At 44.0% G+C, this 14155-nt stretch overlaps 1 protein-coding gene across 1 annotated transcript; it reads left to right on the top strand.

Moving 5' to 3' along the window:
- The first annotated feature begins 2908 nt into the window (after positions 1-2908).
- cyc1 (cytochrome c-1) lies at positions 2909-11973 on the top strand. The gene is made up of 7 exons (XM_080460813.1): positions 2909-3033; positions 6493-6683; positions 7239-7365; positions 7472-7629; positions 7706-7866; positions 10049-10149; positions 10837-11973. Exons 1-7 carry the CDS (start codon positions 2953-2955, stop codon positions 10939-10941), a joined length of 924 nt encoding a protein of 307 aa, XP_080316939.1. The 5' UTR covers positions 2909-2952; the 3' UTR covers positions 10942-11973.
- Positions 11974-14155: the final 2182 nt, after the last annotated feature.

Raw genomic sequence — 14155 nt, 5'->3', positions numbered from 1 at the left:
TAATCTCTCCCTTGTTTCTGCGACGGTTTTTAGACATACTCACACGTACACTTTTTACATGTTTTAAATAGATATGGTAACTTGTGTATACACAACCCCTTTCGCTGAGTCACACACGCACAGTGATGACTGTTCACATGTTTGAAAGCAGCAGTGGACTGAAATAGTGACAAAAAATGTAATATATTCAGCCCACAAAAACAAAATATGAAGACGTGTTACTGGTGTTTACATGTGTATGAGAAAGAGTAAGCGCAATCCAAATGATCAATCAATTTGTTTCTTAATTCATACATTTATTAATATGCCATATCATATGTCAGTCTTTGTGAAGAAGCATAATACAAATTATTTCAGCATGAAAGCGCATACTTTTTATGTGTGAAAATCCGGCGAGTGATTTTTTTTATTTATTTTTTTGTTGTGAAATTCCGGTGACTGATGATAACTATAGTTTGACTACGCCTTCCTCAGTAGAAATAAATAGACTTGAGGTGCAGAGTGACCCGTCCAAGATGGCGTCGCGCTGCGACGTCAGCTCAAAAAGGCAGCACCCATAGACAATAAAAGGGTACATCCGAATCGTCCCTCCTATCTCCTTTTCCTTAACCACGTGACATCATCCACGGTGAAAGGTGTTGGGAGACTTCCTAAAGGAGTTAAAGAAAAGTGTTAGGAGACTTCCTGAAGGATTTAAAGAAAGGTATCAGGAGATTTTCTAAAGGATTTAAGGAAAGGTGTTAGGAGGCTTCCTAAAGGAGTTAGGAAAGGTGATCACGTTGTTTTGACAATCAGACCACCCTTCCATATATCGTATGCTGAAGCAGTGAGAAAGCTGGAGCAGAAAATTGAGGCAAGGCAGGAGCATTCGGATCATAATGTTAGAGGACCCCAAGATTGTTCACAAATCCCATCAGTGCGGAAGAGTTTTAGGGCCGCTGAAGAAAAAAAAAATTCGGAGGCTAGAAAAAAAACAACCTTTCATGGCCTCAAAAAAGGTCGAAAATCAAAGTCGAGATAATTTTTTTTTCACGGAGAGACGTCCGTCCATCCCTCATCATTTGCTCTTAGATGTGAAATCACATTAAATCACTTAATTCTGACTATATCGGGTTGCTTCCTGCTGATGGACGTGTGATTTTACACAGGATTTCCTTGATTAATAAGAACATTTAAAGAAGCAGCCCGGGATCCGTGTCTTTGTTCTTCGTACTCGACGAACTTCCGCGACGGAACCAGGCAGCAGCTGCTCCGCCTCTTCTGGTCCTGGTACTGATGAGAACTGTTCCTCTACAGAACCAGGCAGCAGCTGCTCCGCCTCTTCTGGTCCTGGTACTGATGAGAACTGTTCCTCTACAGAACCAGGCAGCAGCTGCTCCGCCTCTTCTGGTCCTGGTACTGATGAGAACTGTTCCTCTACAGAACCAGGCAGCAGCTGCTCCGTCTCTTCTGGTCCTGGTTCTGATGAGAACTGTTCCTCTACAGAACCAGGCAGCAGCTGCTCCGCCTCTTCTGGTCCTGGTACTGATGATAACTGTTCCTCTACAGAACCAGGCAGCAGCTGCTCAGTCACTTCTGGTCCTGGTACTGATGAGAACTGACCGTGTTTATGAGAGCCATTCTGTCCTGAAGCATCTTTTCATCACTTCATCAAACCGCCTGATGCATCAGGAGGAAGCAGTCACACCGCTGGCAGGTGGACGGACCGACTTTTTTTCCACCGTGAAAAAAATTTATCTCGAATTTGATTTTCGATTTTTTATGAGGCCACATTCTCAGATGTGTGGCGGGACCTGACTGGGGCGCAGATGGAGAATCGCTGATTATGATTTATAGAGCAATGATTCCAGCAAATTTTGATTATGGATGGATAGCCTATGGATCAGCAGTTCGATCAGTACCCACCAAACTAGAGACAGTACAAGCTAAAGCATTAAGAGTATGTAGTGGAGTATTTTCTACCACTTCGGTTCCTGCATTGCAAGTCGAAACAGGAGAGATGCCTGTGGAAACTCGGAGAATTTAACTTGGGCTGAAATATTTAATGAAAATAAAAGGAGTTGAGGAACCTTTTCCTATGAAATGTCTGCTAGATGAACACTGGGAATTATTGGGGAAATTGTCTAAGATTTATTTTGGAGACAAATTGACATCTAAAGCAGGGGAAATATGCTTACTTGGGCTGAAAGTGTGTTCTTCAATTTGCTGGCCCATTACCCCATCATGGCTGCTCCCTGTGGGATTAATAAAGTATTTATTAATCATTCTATTCTATTCTATTCTATTCTATTAAAAAAGTAACTTGCACTCTCTTTCTGAGTTTTGTTTCATATTATGCACACACACACACACACACACACACATATATATAAACATATATATACATAAAGTGTCCCCTTAAAGTTATTTAAAGTTATTTAAGGTTGGGGTTGATCATGTAATGTAGGTCAGGCTGTATTATTGTTATTTTTTTAACATTAATTTTAAAATCCTCTTCATGTCTGATATTTCATGGATAAATGTCAAAGACAAATATATGTCAAAATATATATATAATACATTTTATAATATGTTGTTTGATAACGTGTTACTAAACTGTGTTGTGTAAGATCTATAGCAAGTTCGACAGAATCAGATATGTTTGTTTTTCCGGTAGATTCCTTAAATCAAAATAATAGCTTACGCAGATGCGCGTCTTTAAAGAAAAACTGTTTGGATTTTTTTCCCCACTTTTTCTTTTATGCAGTGATAGCGTAGGTGAGTCATTTTGTAGTAGAAAATCTATTTAGTTTTATTTCGTTTTAAAAAGAAAATGTGAATTGATTTATTTTGACGGATGTGACCGGTGGATCGTGATAAACAGAATGTTGCGCTTCACTCGTGTCTCTTATTTTGAAATCTCAGACCGAATCCAGAGTAAGTCCTCGGTTGTCTGTCGGAGAAGAAGAAACGATGGCGGCGCTACAAGTCGTGGTGCTATTGGGGAGTAGGAGGGCTCTCCTGAGCACCCCCAAAACCCTCAAGACCCCCAAGGTTGGTCCACACGTTCACATCTCTCTCCTCTTTTAGGGCATGTTTCATTTGTGACGGTTAATTAGGACAAATTAAGGAGAGCTAACGGCGTGCTAACGTTAGCTTCTTAGCTACAAGGTCACTCGTGTCATTTTTTGAATATCCTCCACATTGTAGGCTTTCTGTCCTTACATTACACCTCATTGTCATCTGATGAGTATCAAATCCTTAATTTTCATACTTTAAAGTTAAAGCTTTAAACCTCCTTTACCTGTGTCCATACCGGTGCGTCCTCATGTAGCCTCTAAGCTAGCTGCTTATGTCATACTTAAATTACAACTCTGCCCCTAAAGAATTATACACGCTGTTATGTGTATTTGTAGTGTTTGTGATCATTTTCACTCGGATCTATGTTGCGCCGGGATCACGTTTCTGCTGGAAATACATCCTGCTAACGTTAGCCTGCGAGCGGCTCAAGGACTGAGAGGACTTCCGGTCGAGAAAATCCCGATTTTTATTTCTTTTTAATTTTGTTTCACCTCCTGATTTAAAGTTTAGTCTGTCATATTAAGTTGTCTATTTTCCTACTGCTAGAATACAGAATAGTCTCCAACTCTGCTGTAGACGTGATAGATTTACTGTGACTGCCTGACACAGTATAGCCCCGTTTCCACCGCACAAAAAGTGCAGCGATGGAACGGAGCAGTTCGGCAAAGCGTTACCAGAGCTGGTGAGCGTTTCCTCCGCAGAAAGTATGGTTAAAATGTATGTGGGGTTGAGAGCTCCGCGGATATGTGACGTTACAACAGTAATCTCAGCCAGATCTGGACCTTATTCACCTTCTGTTGTTGTTTAGTTAATTGTTTTTTTTTCTGTAGCCACAGAGCTGCAGCTGGAACTTCTTTGTTGGTTCCGAGAGAGCGAATGTCACCCCAGCTTTGTGACACCAGAGCAAGCCGGTTGGCACCAGTGTCGTGCCGCTGCATGTGACAGCCAAAACATCCGTGTTGGGGCAGAGATCAGGGACGTGATGCGACGATAGACACCGGGGCCTTGGGGCAGCTCCGGGGCCTTGGGGCAGCTCCGGGGTGTGGATGCGGTCCAAGTCCGATCATTGCGTTGCATCACGTCGCACACACCAACAGGTTCCGGAGCTCTGGGGCGGCCAGTGTGTGACGTGATGCAAGGTTGGACCGAAAAGCGTCAATCTTTGGAGCGGTTATTTTGGTAAAATCCACAATTGTTGGAAATTCGTGGAAACCCGAACCGTACCGGACCATCCTGTTCCATCCCTGCACTTTTTGTGCGGTGGAAACGGGGCTTATGAGACCTGCAACATCTTCACACTGTTTATTCTCAAAGTCTGAAAGCAGTTTGATTACTTAAACGATCCCTTTACCAAGATCTTGTGTGAATTAAATGCGTTGTAATCTGTAGAATCAGACAATCTGATATGTAGAAGCGAATCAACCCTGCTATAAGCAACAGTGTCCAATGGTGTTCAATCAAACTATTTGTAGAACTTTGAAGTAAACATATATGATATGATAGAGAGGGTGGTGAAGAAGAATGCCTGATTAAAACCAGTAAATGGAAATTATAGAAATATTACAATGGCTTGGGTTTGAAATCAGTTTGCATGAGTGTAATCAGACGAACCTGAACCTCAAGAAGTTGCTCTTTGTGGCGAATAAATTGTTGAAAAAGTAGTGAAAATGTTGCCTGGAAACAAAGTCCATCATGTCTTAAACATGCAGGCATTTTGATCTGTTTTCTCTCTAATCCAGCGATTCCCAACCGGAGGGGTGGTGGGGGACTGGGTCGGCTTGATTTTAAGTGGTAGAACATTTATTTTTTTCACGTTTTAAATTTTTTTATTAATTTATATCATAAAATTACTACGTTTAAGCATTTCCATTAAAAGTGTATCATGGTTGGGTTGAACGTTATAATCCTACCTCCAACATACACAAAGGTGAGCTCGCGAATTAAGCAGCGCGTCAGGCTGAGAAGACAGATGAATGTGTCAAAAAGAGTGTAAATGGGCAAAATTAGAGCTGAATCCATCTTTATGAATTCAACATAAAGTTTGAAACTTCAAGCTGAAGCAGTGCCAACACCAAACACCCCAAAATGGAGTGTAAAGCCAGACTTCATCCCCAGAGAAAGGCAACTCATCCTCACAAAATAACCACAAAGAAATTGTTGTTCACACATCGTGTGTTATGAGATTCCTTCAACTTTGTTTTGTAATTTTACAGCATGTGTGCATGCGTGCGTGTGCGAGACGTTGCACATTGTGATGCAATGTGAAGGCTGAGTGGGAATCTACTCTCCAATCAAACACTTTGCTTAAATCCTGCAAATGCTTTAACTTATAGCAGAAACTAGGGCTGGAATTGTTTTTTTATATCTTTTTAAGAGCAATAGTTTTTCTATTTTTGTGGCTAAACCTGCAGCATTCATTTCTTTTTTTTTTCAGCTCTCAAGACAGAAATGGGTTTATTTCAACCTTGCACTTGAAACTGCAGTTTTATTGTCTTTAATTGTCCATTTTTCATCAGTCCTATTTAAGCTTTTACTTATTATTTTGTATCTGTTACTTGTAACATTTCATCATGATTGATATCGTTTTGAGTTCAACTCAGAACAATATCATGACTTAAATTATGCATTCGAATGCGCTGTGGACTACTAAATACTACATTGGCGTGTTGTCACGATGCCAACATTTGGTATCGATACCGATACCACCATGTATTTCGATACTTTCGATATTTTTCCAAATAAAAAGAGAACACAGTTGCGGCCTTGTGGATGTAGCAGCAGCCATTGTATCTCTCTCTCTCTCTCTCTCCCTCTCCCTCTCCCTCTCCCTCTCCCCCTCCCTCCCTCTCCAGACTCTTGCTTTTTGCTGCTCCGTTGGAGATGCACTCGATTTCTTTTTACGGAGTTTCCACAGGTTGTTTGAGTCAGTTACACATGGACGCAAACGCCGTGTCATTTACGCATGCGCATCCGGTATTCTTTTCAAAGTACAAGCTCGGTTGGGAGAAGATTGTTTTGAAAATACGTTATTTTGACATTTATTTTGAAGTACGGTGAAATGGAGCTGCAGCCCCTTAAACTGGCTTTAGCAGCAAAACTACTGCCTGTGTTCAGTATGTTCCACCAAGCACCCCCCCCCCCCCCCCCCCACACCTCACCCCTCTAACGGAGGGCGAGCTCGCAAGTACCGGACCCAGTCTAGGACTGTTTTGAAGGTGGAGGCTCGCGGTGGTGGTGGATTGGCATCAATTTAAAAAAAGAAAATCAAAGCTTTAACCCAGGTTTAAGCTAAAGTGCAAAACTACAGAAACCCACAAGGGATGTTAGAACAGAATGCGAAAAATACCAAAAAACTGGGGGTTGGGGGGGATTTGAATTTGCACAATGAAAAGTTGCCCAGACCTATTGAAGATTGCATCCGTTTCTTTGTAGGCCAACATGTCATTCGCCGCCCTGCCACGGGGCCAGAAGGTCGCTCTGACGACGCTGGGCGTGGTCGCGGCTGGCGGAGCGGGGCTCGCGCTGATGCTCCACCAGTCGGTGAAGGCCTCGGACCTGGAGCTCCACCCACCACACTACCCCTGGAGCCACGCTGGACCCCTGTCCTCTCTGGACCACGCCAGGTGTGTGCCAAGCCTTTTATCTGGTGATGGGGTATTCATGGCGTTTCTAGGGCGAGCATTGATAATGGGATAAAAATTAATTTATATGGTGTTGAATTTAAAAAAAAACCTCACAAAATTCTGTTCCTCTTCTTTATAAAACTGGAACTGTTGCGTAGGAAAAGCCAACATATTCTCTTTTCTTTCACTGATAGTTTCGTTACTGATAATCTTTTTAAAGAACAGGTACTAACCTTTAGTTACTTGCTGATACCGAGTGTCGATACAAGTACTAATTAAATGCCATAAAGTCCAATTTATACGACACGCGATAACTATACAGAAATCTAAACAACCTTGTGGTCTACAGTACGCATGGTGGAGTGCGTAGCACCTGTTTACATACTGTCCTTTGTGAACGTAGGCCAAATGACCGAGCTTGCTGTTAATGGCTATCAGTGTTATTTAAATGTGAGCACTATTTCTTGGTGTTTGTATTTTGAATGTGTTGAACTTTGACCCAGAATAAATTGTTCATTCATTGATTCAGCGTGGCCTTGTGTTTGGTGTCTGCAGTATCCGCCGTGGTTACCAGGTATACAAGCAGGTGTGTTCAGCCTGCCACAGTATGGAGTACCTGGCCTTCAGAAACCTTGTGGGAGTGTCACACACAGAGGACGAGGTCAAGGTCATCGCTGAAGAGGTGAGGATGGAAATGAATGCTCGAAACGCCACGAAAGATTTTAAAATCATCGTTATGTGAAGGGGTTAGTGTAACACTTCTGATGTTTGGTCCTTGCTGTGTTCAGGTTGAGGTTGTGGACGGCCCCGACGAGAGTGGAGAGATGTTCACCCGGCCAGGAAAGCTGTCTGACTACTTTCCAAAGCCATACGCCAACCCTGAGGCAGCCCGCGTGGCCAACAATGGAGCGCTGCCTCCGGACCTCAGCTACATCGTCAACGCCAGGTAAAACCTCAACTATCTGACTCGAAAGCCATTAATTCTCTCCGCAAGCTGCGTGCTGATCGTCTCCTTCCCTCAGACACGGTGGAGAGGACTACGTGTTCAGCCTGCTGACTGGTTACTGCGAACCGCCCGCCGGCGTCTCGGTGAGGGAAGGACTCTACTACAACCCTTACTTCCCCGGTCAGGCTATCGGCATGGCACCCCCCATCTACAACGAGATCCTGGAGTATGACGACGGTACGTAAATGGTGTGATCTGGAACAGAAACATTAGGAAACAAACATCAGTTTTTGATTCATCTCTGACTGCACTAAAGTTTAGCTTTTTAGGGAAGTTACTTTTCCACTTTCCTGCACTTTGTAACATGTACATGAATGTACTTGTTTAAACTGTATACACACTGATTAAATCTAGACAAAACACATTACTAGGGATGCACCGATACCAGCACTGGGTATCGGTCCAATACGGCTCGGAGTAAAAGATCCCCGATACAATCTGGCCAATATTGCAAGACGTATTGTCTTGAAGATGAGAATGACGGGTCAAACTGTAAATTATGTTCTACCAAAATATCAACAGCGGGAGAAAGATAATTTGTACACCAGCAACTTAATCTCTTTGGACCAGGAAAGTTAGCCCGATGTCGCTCATTGGTTGCTCAGTGGTTGCTCAGTGGATCCAGGACAATTTTACTCTGAGCTCGTGTTGTCACGATACCAACATTTTGGTATCTATACCAATACCACCATGTATTTCGATACTTTTCCAAATAAAAAGAGAACACAGTTGGAGCCTTGTGGATGTAGCAGCAGCAGCAGCAGCAGCAGCAGCAGCAGCAGCAGCAGCAGCAGCAGCAGCAGCCTTGCTCTTTGCTGCTCCGTTAGTGATGCACTCAATTTCCTTTTACAAAGTTTTCTCGGGTCGTTTGAGTCAGTTACGCATGGGCACTCTCACATGGACGCAAACACTATGTCATTTACGCATGCGCATCCGGTATTCTTTTCGAAGTCCAAGCTCGGTTGGGAGAAGATTGTTTTGAAAATACATTGTTTTGACTTTTATTTTAAAGTTGTGTCCAGTAGGCCTGTCACGATAACAAATTTTGCTGGACGATAAATTGTCCTATTTTTCCACTAATATATTAATAATGGTATAATAATGCAAGTATACCCTTTTAAAGATAAATAAACTTTTATTTCTTAAGAATATTTAAAATTGGAATTGTATTATGAAAAAAGAGATTGTAAATCTCCAAAATAAAGAATCAAAACCACCTCATGTCCCCCTCTCCTCCTCACGGGGTCTCATACTGTTCTCTAGTGTGCCAGGTGCCCCCCCCCCCCCCCCCCCCCCCCCCCACACACACACACACACACACACACACACACACACACACACACACACACACGAGTGATTGACAGGCAGTGTTGGGAAAGTTCAGTTTCTACATGAACCAGTTCAAAAATCAGTTCACAAATTTTAATATGAACTAGTTCAGTTCATAGTTCTACATCCATAGTTCCAAAAATTAACTAGTTCATAATTCTTTTTTTTTTTTTCCAATATGTTGCTACGAGCTTTGGAGTTACGTGATGCACCTGAACGCAGCATAAAGCTCGTTAACCCTTAAAAAGCCGAGTCGTCCTCCACAGTGTTCAAAGAATGTAAGAAAGAAAAAAAAAATTAACAGGTTGTCGTCAGGAAAGTACGAAACCATACGAAGATGAAGTATTAATGGTGGAGACAGAGTCTGAGGTAGAGCTGCTGTCTTCTATTTGTTTTTGTCGTGATGCTTCACATGTTGATGACGTATGCGGCGGAGCCACTCTGGGGGCTGCGGTTGCCAGATTGGCTGTTTTCCACCTACATGTTAAGGCCCGTTTACAGTGAGCCTTACTGGGTTTTCACTGGAAGGCTCAGAAATCTGGCAACTCTCTGAAACAACATTAAACTGTAAGAGCCGCTCACTAACACCAGAGTGAGCGCCGCTCAGTGACGTCTTTGGTAAAGAAAACATTATTGAGCCTGGCAAACTTATCAAGCTCATTTTTAATTATCGTGCAATTAATTGATTTATTGATTATCGCGACAGGCTTAGTGTCCAGGAATGTTGTTGGTAAATAAGGTAGAGTATGAAGCGCTTATTCAGTACCGGTATACCGAACAACCCTACTCTGAGCATAGCACAGTACTCGACAGACTTGGACTGAAATCATTCCAGATTTGATACAAACTCATTCTGTCACAAAGGAGGGAAAAAAGTTCAAACTTGATCAAACATCTGTGTCACAAACTCTTGTGTCTCACTGCAAGTAAACACATTTATTACATGTTAACGTTGCATCATAACGATCTGATGTGTTATTACCTGGTCTTAATGTTGTGGCTGATTGCTGAGGGTTTGTGGTTGCCATAGGAACTCCGGCCACCATGAGTCAGGTTGCTAAGGACGTGTGTACTTTCCTGAGGTGGGCCGCAGAGCCAGAGCACGACCAACGCAAACGCATGGGACTGAAGGTAGGACACATACGCACACACCATTCCTCCGAGATATAACCTTTCACTCTAAGTCGATTACGTCTTGTTCTATACCGTTTTATATGCCCCTACGTTTAAGTACATGTGCCTAATCATATGTAGAAGTACATATAAATGATTATTGGTGTTTGCAGCATTTTTTTCTGTCTTCTTTGAGTTATAAAGCTTGATTGTGTTTGAGACCTCATTTACACAACGTTTGGAGTGATAAGCCATCTTTTTCACGTTTCAGTTCCAAAGGTTTTACGTTTACGCAGCAACATTTTCAAATCAATGTCGTTGGCGTGCCAGGCCACGAGTTGACACTGTTGGTTGTTTATGTAATGAAACCTACACACGTGCAGAAAACAACACACTATACGTTATTGTCCATCAACCTGAGCTTAGCGGAAAAACTATTACACACAGCCGTGGTGCACATGTGCAGTTGCAGCGTTTCAGAAAAGTCTCTTTTCCACGGAGACGGTGCTAGAGTATTTTCAAAAAGTTGCGTTTTCACCCATTTATACGAGGTCAGAGATGGAACGCTTTTGAAAAGTTGTGTTTTCACTCTGAGCACCGTTATCATATGAACGGACCCCCAAAACGCTGTGGAGTTTTTCGTTTTCACTTGAAAACGTTGTCGTGTGAACAAAGCCTGAGTTTACGTCTACGTTTCTTTGCCAGCTGCTGATGGGTGGTGCCATCCTTGTCCCGCTGCTCTACTACATGAAGAGACACCGGTGGTCCGTACTGAAGAGCAGGAAGATCGCCTACAGGCCTCCCAAGTAAAAGGAGAGGAACCCCCCCCCCCCCCGATGTGGGCCTAAAACCAAAAGGACAGCATTCATCCACCCCACAACACTCGTTGAGATGCACAGCAGCTGTCAAACACACACGTCTTTCTAAGAGGTGGTGGAGAGTAACCGAGTATATATTCTATGTTCCATACAGAAAAGGCCATTGTTCTTTTGAGTTAGTGGCATGAAAACAATGACATTGTGAATCTCGAATACTGTGGTGCGAGTTCGTTTCGGGAGAGTTGTGGTGTTCTTGAACGCAGCCTTTACAAAGTTTTGCTAGTTCGATCTGCAGCGAGTCGCCTCCGGAAGCACGACAGGTCTCAACATCTCACGTCCGTCACCACCGACACAACTTTTTGTTAAAAAAACCCAAATCTTCCAGCAGTGCAAACAGCCCGGTTGTATGTTTAAATGTCTCTTCAAACCTCCAACTCGGTTTTACTGTACAAATAAATTATCTTAAAAAAAGCTGGTGGGTGTGACAGTTAAATCCATTTTTTCCAGTAGCAGACAAGGCGACGCTGCTGGTGTTCTGATGGTTTCTGTTGGGCTCGCTGTGGAGTCTGCAGCTTTGCTTTGTCATGTAAATATTGAATAAACCAGAAAATGAAATTAACCTCGATGTGATGCTACAGTTGTGTCTCCAGATTAAACCCTCACCAATAACTAGACACAAAATACAGTCCTGTGACTCATGAGGAATTAATTTAGATGGAAGATGCTCTATAATCTGGATGTTAGTCGGCGTAGTTTAGTGGGATTTGAGTTCACAGTTTTCATGTTTCGGTTAGGATGATTGAGTTCGTTCTGGATTATTGGCTGATTCCTTTACCCAACGGAAGTTTAGTAAAATGAGCACCGAGAAGTTCTTTACGAGGATGGCTAATCAAATCAAACTTTATCTATACAGCACTTTTCATACAAGGTTGTAGCACAACGTGCTTCACATACTAGAAAAAGAGAACACACACACACACACACACACACACCACCAGCACCACCAGCACCAATTGCCCGTATCAAAAAGTAAAGTGACATAAGAATATTCCGGCCCTGATGATCCAGGACAGAAAACACCATCCTAAGGGCCGACCACATGGAGAGAATCCACATGGGGGGCCCTGCCACAGGGACCACTCCGACCCAGCAGGTCCTGGTCCTGACACTAGGAACCCTTAACAGGCCGGTGCCAGAGGACCTCAGGGGCCCCGACCCAGCAGGTCCTGGTCCTGACCATAGACATAATAAAGAGTTGACGCCGCATCGACCGCTACTACCTATTGGCTCTGGCGAGCGGTGGCACCGCCATTTTGGCCCGGTCGTCGCTCCGCTCAGTCTAATCTGCTCGGCAGGAGCAATGACGTGTCAGCGACTTTAATCAATCATAACTGGCTGAATACTGAACTGATCTTCACCTGGTTTTCTTTCCTGCAAACATCCTACATGTAGTTCTGATACAGGACTCATGCTTTGGTCTTTTTTGATCTTCATACTAGGCTAAATATTAGAATGTTCTGATTTGTGATCTATGACAGGTAATTTATAAAACACACGCGCGTGCACACACATACAGTATATGAAGCAGAAGCAGCTTGTGCACTACATACATACTACTACATGAATACATTATAAACCCATATGTAAGATGCAACACAATAGACAAGTTATCGATCAGAACAAAATCTAGATTTTTTTTTATTAATTCATTTCAGGCATATGGCACTTCACATGTGTACAATCACATACTTACCAATATCCATATAGTCTGTATATACACACATACAAATACATATATATACAGCCTATGATGATAATATAAATAAATGATGCCTTATGAAAATATATTCAGAGAAAATAGATAATCTATATTTACGTATGCCCACACACACATAAACATCCAGACACACGTACACACCTCAGAGGTGTAATTAACGTGCCTGAAAAGCAGCAGGAAGAAGTAAAGCCTGCTCTGATGGTTCTCTACCTCGCCCCGAGGTCACCCCGCCCTCTTTTCCCTCCCAATACATTATTTATCGGAGATTCCCTAATTCGGAATGTGAGTTTCTTTAATGGAATTACACACTGCGTCCCTGATGCCACAGTCCCGTCCTCCTGGATAAACTCCTCCACCTCCTCCTGCCCACTCTATCAGCTTCCATTGAGAGAATTGTGGTCCATGTTGGAGTTAACGACACTTCTCGTCTTGAATCGGAGCTCACCAGAAGTCATTTTAACCTCCTTTTCAATGTCCTGAAAGAGTGCGGAAAATCAATTTTTGTCTCTGGTTCGATTCCCTGAATCGGTTGTGGTTCAGACCGTTTTAGTCGTGTCCTCTACCTGCACACCTTGCTCCAGTCTCTACCTGCACACCTTGCTCCAGTCTCTCCCTGCACACCTTGCTCCAGTCTCTCCCTGCACACCTTGCTCCAGTCTCTCCCTGCACACCTTGCTCCAGTCTCTCCCTGCACACCTGGCTCCAGTCTCTCCCTGCACACCTTGCTCCAGTCTCTACCTGCACACCTTGCTCCAGTCTCTCCCTGCACACCTTGCTCCAGTCTCTCCCTGCACACCTGGCTCCAGTCTCTACCTGCACACCTGGCTCCAGTCTCTACCTGCACACCTGGCTCCAGTCTCTCCCTGCACACCTGGCTCCAGTCTCTCCCTGCACACCTTGCTCCAGTCTCTACCTGCACACCTGGCTACAGTCTCTCCCTGCACACCTGGCTCCAGTCTCTCCCTGCACACCTGGCTCCAGTCTCTACCTGCACACCTGGCTACAGTCTCTCCCTGCACACCTGGCTCCAGTCTCTCCCTGCACACCTGGCTCCAGTCTCTCCCTGCACACCTGGCTCCAGTCTCTCCCTGCACACCTTGCTCCAGTCTCTCCCTGCACACCTGGCTCCAGTCTCTCCCTGCACACCTTGCTCCAGTCTCTACCTGCACACCTTGCTCCAGTCTCTCCCTGCACACCTTGCTCCAGTCTCTCCCTGCACACCTTGCTCCAGTCTCTCCCTGCACACCTGGCTCCAGTCTCTACCTGCACACCTGGCTCCAGTCTCTCCCTGCACACCTGGCTCCAGTCTCTCCCTGCACACCTGGCTCCAGTCTCTCCCTGCACACCTGGCTCCAGTCTCTACCTGCACACCTTGCTCCAGTCTCTCCCTGCACACCTGGCTACAGTCTCTCCCTGCACACCTGGCTCC

This window comes from Lipophrys pholis, assembly GCF_963383615.2.
Source record: "Lipophrys pholis genome assembly, chromosome: 4".
Classification (NCBI taxonomy): Eukaryota; Metazoa; Chordata; class Actinopteri; order Blenniiformes; family Blenniidae; genus Lipophrys; species Lipophrys pholis.
Note: the sequence above shows the minus strand (reverse complement) of the source record. Positions and strands in the feature narration are given on the sequence as shown.

What these genes read in the sequence shown, in the direction of transcription:
- cyc1 (XM_080460813.1), top strand. Translation starts at nt 2,953, where the DNA reads ATGGCGGCGCTACAAGTCGTGGTGCTATTGGGGAGTAGGAGGGCTCTC. An exon ending in TCCTCTCTGGACCACGCCAG is followed by an intron (nt 6,684 to 7,238) that starts GTGTGTGCCAAG and finishes TGGTGTCTGCAG; the next exon opens with TATCCGCCGTGGTTACCAGG. An exon ending in GATCCTGGAGTATGACGACG is followed by an intron (nt 7,867 to 10,048) that starts GTACGTAAATGG and finishes TGGTTGCCATAG; the next exon opens with GAACTCCGGCCACCATGAGT.